General features: G+C 51.6%; 1 protein-coding gene across 1 annotated transcript; it reads right to left on the reverse strand.

Annotated features, from left to right (window-relative positions):
- Positions 1-29: 29 nt before the first annotated feature.
- FBL (fibrillarin) lies at positions 30-10,097 on the reverse strand. Its single transcript, XM_033845348.2, has 9 exons — positions 9,966-10,097; positions 4,976-5,161; positions 4,789-4,890; positions 4,605-4,699; positions 3,415-3,585; positions 2,385-2,517; positions 1,175-1,287; positions 222-367; positions 30-135 (listed from the first exon to the last, which is right to left on the reverse strand). The coding sequence occupies exons 1-9, from the start codon at positions 9,973-9,975 to the stop codon at positions 111-113; spliced, it is 981 nt and encodes a 326-aa protein (XP_033701239.1). The 5' UTR covers positions 9,976-10,097; the 3' UTR covers positions 30-110.
- Positions 10,098-10,337: the final 240 nt, after the last annotated feature.

Raw genomic sequence — 10,337 nt, forward strand, 5'->3', positions numbered from 1 at the left:
AGGTCGCCAAGCAATCAGGGGCAAAGGGAGAGACTGATGAGTCTTTTAATAGAAAAACACACAGTTAACAGTAGCAACACAGTCTCTCGCGATCCTGATGGCGCTGGGCTTCAGTTCTTCACTTTGGGGGGTGGCCTGTGAGAGGAAAGAGATGAGGGGACTCAGAGCTCATCACCACTGTGGGGCACTCCTAACAAGTATTGACTGGACCCCCTGCTCACCTGTACACACCCACGACCACAGCGTGGTCTCTTTCGTATGGCTCTAGCGTCAACTGCTCCTGGGGCTTCATGTTCTCCTGCTGCATCTTTTTCACTTCAGAGGCAAACACGGCCTCTGCAGAGGCTGTGGAGTCAATGCAGTTGGCCTGCAGAAGAAAGAGGATTTGAAGTCCACAGCAAGGCTTTGGGCTGCTTTCCCTTTTTTGTGTTTCTTTAAACCAGTAGAATTTGTTTTCATTGGAGACTAGGCTTTGGGAATGTGGGGAAAGACTTCGTTAGATAAATTTTCAATTTGGATTGGAACAGGAAGCCTTCAACAGCGCCCTATTTTTCTAAAAGCCAGTGTTTAAATCTTACACTCCGGGTTTTTCTTTTTTCTACTTCCTCTTCTTTAACAATAGCAATAATGCAGCTGAGAATGCTAAAACAAATGCAGCAAAGGCTGCAGAAAACAATGGTGAATCTGGTTGAAGACAATGGAGAGGCCTCTGTACTTCAAAATGAAACATTTTTTAAAACGCATCCAGCATTTATCTGGTATTTAGTTTACACCAGGTTCTCTTCTCAACACTCCATACATATTGAGGCATTTAGTCCTTACATCAACATTAAAAGAGATAGGACTAACATTGCTATTTTGCAAGTGAAGAAACAGGCATATAGGTTAGGTAACTTGCTCAAAGACACACAGCAAGATGCAATTCAAACTCAAGATACTCAGACTCAGCGATCATGCACTTAATCGCTACAGTCTATGGCCTCTTTAAATTCTAAGCTTTTTACTTTTGTAGACATTTTTCATTATGTGCTATTTGATTGGGTGGCTTACAGGGAGCTGGGAATAGACTGACTGGATTGGGGGATGGAGGCCCCCTTGTTTTGACTGGCTGCTTGGCAGTTACAGATAGAGAAGATACTGCCACCCCATCTTAGGACTCCTCTAAGCCCCGCACCTTAATGGAAATCACAAAGTGTCCTCCATTACGCAGGAAGGTGTGGGCATTCAGGGCTACAATCCGCGTCTGGTCTGGCTGGGCCACGTCAGCAAAGATCACATCCACCATTGCTAGGGAGAAACAAGTAGCGGTTAAAAGCTGGATCCACTGGATTTCCCAGCTCCTCCCATGGGGCCTGCACCCCAACACCAGCAGGTTCCTGGCAGAGTCTTCCCTGCCTCCAGTCTCACTTCCCCCTGTTGATCCCCCTCCCTCCAGAGTGCCCCCAAGATGGGTCCAAAACCCACAGTCACACCATTCATTCATTCCTCTTGTAAATCATGTTGCCACCTACTCTGTGGCCAGCCCTGGGCCGGGCGTGGGGGACAGAGAGACGAGTCAGACCCGGACCCTGCCCTCGAGACGCTCCCGGGTCTGGGGGGGGGGAGACAGACACGTCATCAAAAAGACAAGTAAAGGTGAGCACTTACAGGCAAGAGCGTCTGCAGGATTGTCAAATGAAAACAAGTTGCAGGACAAAGGGTAAGGTATGAATGCACAGGGGAAAAAACTCACGAAAAGAAAAACCCGGGGGAATGCAAAGTAGTATTTTTAAGGCAGAGTAATTTAAAAAATAAATAAAATAAAATAAAAAACTTAAAAAAATGAAAAGATGGTGCAATGAAAACTGACTTTTTTAAAATCAGGAAAAGCAGACGTCAGATTGTTCATACTGGTTACCTCTGGGGGTGGTTTATAATGTACTCCATTTTTACACTATGCTTCTGAATTTGTTTTTAAAACAAAGTTATTTACATTCACAATGGGCCCCTCTGGGCCAGGCCATACTCCGTTTGTGCTTTCTGGGTTATGATCTCCCCAGACGGTGCTGATGAAGACCGTCAAAGCAGGCTTTTATGCATAAGTCAGGGGTAGTATAAAAGGTACCACACTTTGCGGGGAGGCAGGAAGTACTGGGGTGGGGGAGATTAGGGGGAGGGGCAGGAGATTGGAGGAAAGGAGGTTGGCCCTCCAGACATCCCAGACCCTGAAGCAGGACTGCCACCTCCACAACCTCACCTGGCTCCCCCGACCCTTTTCATTTCTGCAGACTCAAGAGGCCTGTTCATCCACTCCAATTCCATCCAAATCAGGGCTCTGGAGGCCTCTTCCAGGAAACCTGGAGTGGCCTGTCCTACCCCACCCGAGCCAACCCCAGACCCCTCACCGATGAGCATGCGGTATTTGTGCGGGTGCCGAGCATCTTCAATGACAGGAATAATGTTGGTCCTCTTCTTGGCCAAGTTAATGAGGTCACGGCCAGAACGGTGGGAGAATTCAACTGCATAGACCAGACCGTCCTAAAATAAATCAAAATCGAACAAAAACGATACTAGTTCTCATGTACGGAGTGCCTACTTTGGCCCATATACTGCATGCATCTCTTCAAATCCCCAAATCCAAACCCTACCATTTAATGACTTGTTATCATTTTAGATGAATAAACTGAGGTCCAAGGGTTATTCGATCCTGCTTTGCCTGATCTGAGAGCCCAGGCCCCCAATTCAGGCTTAAAATGAGGAAGCTAGGGCACAGAGATGACATCGTCACAGCTAAGAATATCTGCAATGGGCCAGGCACTGCTCTTGGCACTCTACAGGATTTAACTCATTTATCTTCACAATGACCCTATTTTCCAGACGGGTAAACTGAGGCTCAGAGAGGGACAGTAACTTGCTAAAAGCCACTTCACTGTTAAGAGCCCGCACCAGAGCCTGGGGTTTTTAACCACTAAATTGCACAGCCTACAGTCTTGTAGCTGAGTGAGGGGTCATGAAGTGAGATGCATGGGTGCCCTCTCAGCAGGGAGCCTGTCCAGCCACACAGAAACACAGGCCCAGAAACTGACGTCTTCTGTTCTTTCAAGAGAAACCAGAAGACCAGATTTGGGGGCTATCAATTTTTAAAGAGGGCAATCAAATCAAACGTCCTCTCAGCTCCGGGCCCCTCTATCACTGGTTACCCCAATACCCACGCCCCTTCCCTCCAGGCCGAGAACTCAGGAGTGAGGCTGAATGAGGCTTTGGAGACGATGTGGTTCAAGCCGCTCCTTTCACTCACAGGCACTGTGACCAGGAAGGGCCTGGCTCCAAGCCACACGGTGCAGAGACGTGGCCAGGGCCTCTGACCTCCAGGCTGGCAGAGGAGGTGGCCTTTCCCTCCCTCCCACCCCTTCCTGCCCCCACCTGTCTACTCACCGGGCCTACGATATCAGAGACGTGAGAGACGGTGGTGCCTGAGGCAGCCCCCAGGTAGAGCACCTTGGCCCCTGGCTTGATGTGGATCTGGTCCACGCCGCCCAGGATTGCTGCCGCCAGCTTGGAACGGAAGGGGTTCCAGGCGCGGTACTCGATTTTGTCATCTCCCTCCTGGGCCGGGAGAGATGGGGACAGAAGTCAGTGCCAGGCTCTTCTGTAAGAGCGCACTGCTCTTAACTCCTGGGCCCTCAAAAGCGACGGGGCGCCCAGTCATCGTACAAGAAACGAACGTGGGTACACATCTGTGGCCACGGCAGAGGCAGGGCCTGCCCTCTCGTGGAGGTTCCTGACTCAGGGGCAGCGATGGGGACAATAAACAAACAAGATCATCCCAGGTAACAGCAAGGCAAGACCTATGCATTCATTCTATAGACACTGACCGTGCCCCTATGCTTAGGAACTGGAGAAACACAGTGAAGGGGACAAAGGCCTCGCCCTCAAGGAGCGAGGATACGCTGAACTGACTAACACACATGGCATAATAGCTAGTGACGGGGCTAAGGAGAAAAGATCAAGCCAGGAAGGAAGATCTGAAGCATGGGGAGCAGGGCGAGGGCAGGTGAAAATGAGAAAGGGTGGCCAGGGAAGAGCCAAGGAGGAGACACCTGAAGCAGACCTGAGGCTGAGGGGCCACTCAAATTATCTGGGGATGTGCATTCCAGGCAGCAGGAAAGCCAGCAGAAAGGCGGTGAGGGCAGCTTTTGATAGACAGGGTGGTGCAAGGGGGCCTTGTGAGAGAGACAATGTGACACCTGCCCAGAGCTGCTGGTGATGAAAAGGAACCAGCCATGCACAGGGCTGGGAGGAGAGTGTTCCAGGCAGAGGGAACAACAAGGTTGTCGTTGTGGCTGGAAGACACTAGGTTAGGGGGACAGTGGGTGGAGACAGTGGGGAGGCGGGGCTAGAATGTGCAGGGCCTTCCAGGCCACACCGAGGACTCGGGACTTTAACCTGAAGCCAGCGGGACGTCACGGAAGGTATCTGAGGAGGGGGTGCATGATCTGACTTATGGATTAAGATGATCCCCTGGCTGTCACGTGGAGGACAGACGGTGGGAACAGGGAGACCAGGCAGCCGGTTACACCGTCAGCTTGGGGCTCTGGTGGCTTAGCCAGGCGCCCAGGTCTCACCGAAATCGAGACTCTCTTCTCTCCATAAACCGATTCTCCAGGGACCAGATTCTTGGTGACCAGTGCATCTTCCTTTCCTCGACAAATGAAGACACCTGGGTGAGGGGATCAGAGCAGGGGTGAACACCCCGGCGGGCCACACCCCACCCCTAACCCCAGGGGCTTCCCTGCCTTCCTCACTCACCCTCATGCCGATGAGGCTCGACCATCACATTCTTCCCCGACTGGTTTCCTTTTCTTCCTCCCCGACCACGACCGCGGCTGCCACCAGACTGGAACCCGCCACCTACAAGGCAGAGATGCAGTGAGAGGGAGACCCCACCATGCTTCCCTCCCCGCCCCCCAAGCCCAGGGAAAGCCCCCTCCATCACCTCTTCCTCCCCCTCCTCGCCCACGGCCCCTAAAGCCTCCGCCTCGGCCTCGGCCCTCGCCAAAGCCTCCACGGCCTCCGCCAAAGCCTCCGCGGCCTCCGCCAAAGCCTCCACGGCCTCCGCCGCGACCGCCACGGTCACCAAAGCCACCTCGGCCACTGAAGCCGCCCCCACGGGGGCTGAAACCTGTGGTGGAAACAGAAACAAGAACCATCAACGGGGCCACGGAGCTTGAGAAGTTACTCCTACGCCGAGGACCTCCACTCGGGAGAGAAACGTGTGCGCGTGGGCGCCAGGAGAGGTGCCCACGTGTGTCCACAGCAGCAGAACCACGGACTAACCTGAGCGTCCATGAGCAGAATGGACAAACGAAAAGAGGGACGATTCCTGATCAACAACGAAAAGCATCAACAGATCCACACAACAGAGACATAAATCTCAGAATCATGGTAAGGGAAAAAGCAAGCCCTAGAAAACCACATCTAACACAATATCCCCTTTATAAAGGCCAGCAACAACTAAGAGGTGCTATGCGGTGTGGATGTATGTGGTAATCCACGCCCCACCCGCCCCCCAAAAGAGGCAAGAGAATGATAAATGCGAAACTCACGATATTAGGCTTTGGGAGAGAGAAGTTATGGGGTTAGGATAGGGGAGGAAAACACAGATAGAGGTAGATTTACTGTCAATATTCTGCTTTTCTCGGTTGGTTAGTAAATGCACAGGATCTGTTCTACTGTCAATATTAACTAGTCTGAAGAAGACTGTGCACTGTGTGTGTACATGCACTGTGGCAGTAGAGGGTCCCCCGGGCCCTGGAAACTTCTTCATGCCCTCCCACTCCTGCCCTCGTGTGTGGCAGAAAAGCGCCAACCCCAAAACAGAGGGGAGGCATTCGACATCACATCTTTCCTGCTAACTGATCCCCCTGCTTCCAAGCACGCACAAGTCTCTCCCAACTCAGGGGGGAGAAACGAGCAAAACCCAAAACTGTCCTTTATGGATGGGCGACTGATCATAGCAGTTTAGGGCCTGTCAACAAGATGGGAAGTTGAAGGGAAAAGAAAACATTCAGAGAGACTTTATTTTCATCACTTCAGGAGAGAGCAAACATTGTTCACTGAGCACAAAACAGTGTCTGAAGCAGACAGAACTCTCCTGGTGCTAACAGATTCAGTATTTGACTTTTCTGTGATGGCTTCAAATCTGCAGTACTTTCAGAAAACTGCATTATCAAACAATCGTTCGTGTGAAAATTAGTGATGGTTTAAAATGATGTCACTTGATGTAAACTATTCAATAACGAACTTTGCTAAAGTTTTTGCAAAGGTGCATTATATTCCCACCCTATGAAGGCTTCATTCGTTTTAATGGTGTTAGAGGTGAAAATGTAGAACTCTGAATAGCTAGTCCTAATTTAGTTGTTAAAAATGAATGGTTTTCAAACTCCTACACCAAGAGTTGTTGACCTCTGGTCTCCCACTCCCTCTGCAGTCCACTGCCCACACAGCAGCTGGTGACTGACCTTTGCAAAACAGCAAATCAGCTCTCATCATTCCCCTGCCCAAATCCCTTCAAAGGTTTTCCGTCACATTCTAACTGAAATCAAAATTCCTTTCTCCGGCTTCCAAAGCTAGAAATCGGTGGGTCTCATCCCTGCCCAGGGCTGTGGCTTAGATTCTCATGTAAATTGTCTGGGGTGGAGGCCTGGGCATGGGGCTTTTATTTATTTATTTTTTTTGCGGTACGCGGGCCTCTCACTGTTGTGGCCTCTCCCGTTGCGGAGCACAGGCTCCGGACGCACAGGCTCCGGACGCACAGGCTCAGCGGCCATGGCTCACGGGTCCAGCCGCTCCACGGCATGTGGGATCTTCCCGGACCGGGGCACGAACCCGCGTCCCCTGCATCGGCAGGCGATCTCTCAACCACTGCGCCACCAGGGAAGCCCCATGGGGCTTTTTAAAGTTCCTCAGGTGACTCTAATGTGCAGCCCAAACAGAATCACCACCATTGGGCTTGGCTTTTGCTGACTTTTCTGACCTTTCTCTATGTTGGGTCCCGTGCTCTTCCTCCCCAAGAACAAACTCACTTTGCAGCTTCTAAACCTTGAGCATCTCCTGTTCCCACTGCCTGGGTCCAGAGGACATTGCTTGACTCACCCACCCCACTGCACTCAGGTCTCTGACCGAATGTTCCTTCCTCAGAAGGGCCTTCTCTGGCTACCTGACCTTTACTCTGCTTGCTTTTTCTTCCTATCAGTTATCATACATGGCATCTTAAAGATTATTACTGCCTGCCTCTCCCACTAGAATCAAGCTCCAAATGGACAGAGATGTTTGCTTTGGTCACCACTGCATCCTGCACAACACCTGGCACAAAGTATGGGCTCAACAGATAGTAAATGGGCTGATAACTCTTAAACCCCTGGGTTCTGTCTCATGAAGAAAACACCCTCTCTGTTCATTCAGGAAGCAGGTGATCAGATGGTGACCAGAGCCCCAGTCCCTCCCTCAAGCAGCTCGTGCATTGACTACAGGGAGATGGCCATTCCATTCACGACCCTAGAGAGTAGGGAAGGTCTGTGGGTATCCTGAAAAGTTCACCTGTAAGAAGGAGATATGGAAATAACAGTGTCCACCTCGCAGAGTTGTAAAGATTAAATGACAATACACACAGAGCACTTAATATGCTACCTCGCACACAGTTTGAATATATTATTCAAACTCAGGAGAATGAATCCCTCCTCCTTCCTACTTAGGGGAGAAACCACTAGGTCTAAGAGACCCTCAACACAGGCCTGATAGAACAGAGACCCAGAAAGTGTGGGCACGGCATGGGGCACAGTGGGCATGATACTCAAAACATGTCTTAATCCATTTCAGGTCCTGGGGTTCTTAGAAAAATGTACTGAAAGTACCCACTCCTCAGAAAAATGCACATTCACATACCTTTATCTATTAAGTTTTGGCTGGAGGGTCCACAGACCCCCTCCCCGACCCCAGTGTAAAACTGCTCTCCTGCCACAGCCTTCCCCATCTCAAAACTGGAAACTCTACCCCTCCAGTTACACACGCCAAAACCCTTCACTGTCCTTGACCCCTCTCTCTCACACCCACATACAAGCTGTTGGCTCTATCTTCAAAATATATTCCCTGACAATCTGTCAGCCAGGTCCATTGCTACCACCCTGGTCCAAGCCACATCATCTCCTAGTAGATGACAGCAACAAACTTCCCACTGATGTGTCTACTTTCACTCTTGTTCCCCGAAAGTCTTTTGCACACAGAAGCAAGAAGGATCCTTTTAAAGGTCTCAGTCCAGTCTGACTGACCTCAGGTCCCTGCTCAAAATCTCCCAAAGGCTTCCTCTCTCAACCAGACGAAAATCCTCGCTAAAGAGCTGACTCCGGACAACTTCTACAACTTCTTACCCTAACACAGTGAGGGAAGGGTTGGGAAGGCGTATCCTCCATTCCTGGCACAATCAGAGCACAGGATGCCTGCAGGCTTGTCCGGGTCTCAGTGGGAGCCACACTGCCTGGCACTGCCTATTCCACCAGTAGATCCGTAAACACTGAAGAGAAAGGGAACTTGAGAGGGGGCATGGACCCACAAATTCTGCCCCCCCCAGATGACCCCATCTCTCCACAGGCTGAAGTGTGGGGGGAAGGAAGGAAAAAAGGAAACCTGTACTAGGAAACAGACCCTTTCAGTCATGGCAGAAGATTTCCCCAACTCCAGGGGACCAAGTTGCGGGGAGGGGAGAGGGGCTCGACCTGATTCAGGAAGAGCTGAGACACCAGGGAGAAGGACCCTAATTTTGCTCCCCTTGAGAAGAAAGATAACAATTAGAGAAAATACTATTATATGTCAAGCACCGTGCTATATGAGACATAACTGCAAACTGTAACATTGTGTAAGTTTAAAGTGTACAACCTGTTGATCTGATACACATATATTGCAAAATGATTACCACCATGTGCTATTTTTTCTTAACATGCTCTCACTAAATTAGAACTGGGTGCCATTTTATTGATGAGATAACTGAGGCTCAGAGAGGTAAAGCCACTTGCCCAACGTCACACAGTAAGTTAAGCATAGTAAGGATTGAAACTTTGAACTGAGGCCCTTCTGCTGTCAAAGCCAGGACCCTCATCATTCCACTAGGAGGGAGGTGTGGAGGGTTCATCAAAATCTCGAGTAAAATCGGAATGAATAAAACCACTCACGCCCTGTGATTACCTGCCTTGCCCACCCCACGATAATCCTATACTGGGCGTGTGAAGTTTCACCTCACCTCTCACCGCGACTTGAGAATCACTAGGCCCAGGAGCTCCACTCCATTCTCAGGGACCCGCCCCCCTCCGGAGAGTAGAGAGCGGGAAAGTGGGCCAGGGAGGGCAAGCCGGGAATACTCATCTATGCCGGCCCTCTCTGAGAAGCTAGGTTTGAAGCCAAGGGTACTGCTGTTGCGGCAGCGACTGGGGAGCATATGGGGTCCTAGAAGGCCCAGCCCCCGCACCCAAGACCGGGGGCTCTCCGCCTCCCAATCAGGACAAATCCCCAAATCCCACGCCCAGAGATCCAAGACCCCGGATGCCTGGATCTAGATTCTGGTTCAGTACCCTCGACTGCCGCCCGCGGCCCAATATCCAAGACCCCTAATGACTGCCTCAATGAAACGAATCCCAGTTCAGGACACCCCCAATTCTACGCCCAAGACTCTCTACTAACGACCGTGACCTCTGAGAAGTCAATCACAAACCTCTAGACCAGGAACCCGAACCCCAGGCTCAGGTTCGATCACAGGGCGGAACCAAGCCCTCCCATCCCCACAAGAGACCGGAACAAGACCCCTTCCCCACAAGAGACCGGATCCAGGGCTCAGAATCCTTGCCCCCAGGCCAGGACCCCGCCCCTCCGTTCCGGCCCGGCACCCCGATCCCCGCCGGATCCCAGTCCTGAGCTCCGACCCCAACCCCGGCCTCCACCTGGCTTCATAGCGAGCGTGGAGCTGCACGGCTCAGTAATCTGCGACTTCCCCGGGTCCACGCGTCTGGGGCTTTCGCACGTGGAAAGGAGCGCACGCGCGCGGCGACGTACACTGCGTGATGCAACCACGCAGCCCCGCCCCTCGGAGCCTCAGCCCCGCCCGGAGCCTGGTGTGCGCGCTGTGGGCGGAGATTTCTGAGCCTCTCAGGGCACAGCCCCCTCGACCGTCCTTCGAGCTGCCTTGACCTGTGCAGCGTTCGCTACCCAAAATACGCTCCCCACTTCCCTTTTACTGGTGCGATCACCCCAGTAATCAGGGCTTATCCCCAAACTTTCGCACGGGCTATGCCCTCTGCTTCTCTTCTCTATTC

Source organism: Tursiops truncatus, chromosome 19 (assembly GCF_011762595.2).
Source record: "Tursiops truncatus isolate mTurTru1 chromosome 19, mTurTru1.mat.Y, whole genome shotgun sequence".
Lineage (NCBI taxonomy): Eukaryota > Metazoa > Chordata > Mammalia > Artiodactyla > Delphinidae > Tursiops > Tursiops truncatus.

What these genes read in the sequence shown, in the direction of transcription:
- FBL (XM_033845348.2), bottom strand. An exon ending in CGAGCCTCATCGGCATGAGG is followed by an intron (nt 4,700 to 4,788) that starts GTGAGTGAGGAA and finishes CCCCTCACCCAG; the next exon opens with GTGTCTTCATTTGTCGAGGA. An exon ending in CAAATACCGCATGCTCATCG is followed by an intron (nt 1,288 to 2,384) that starts GTGAGGGGTCTG and finishes GTTTCTCCCTAG; the next exon opens with CAATGGTGGATGTGATCTTT.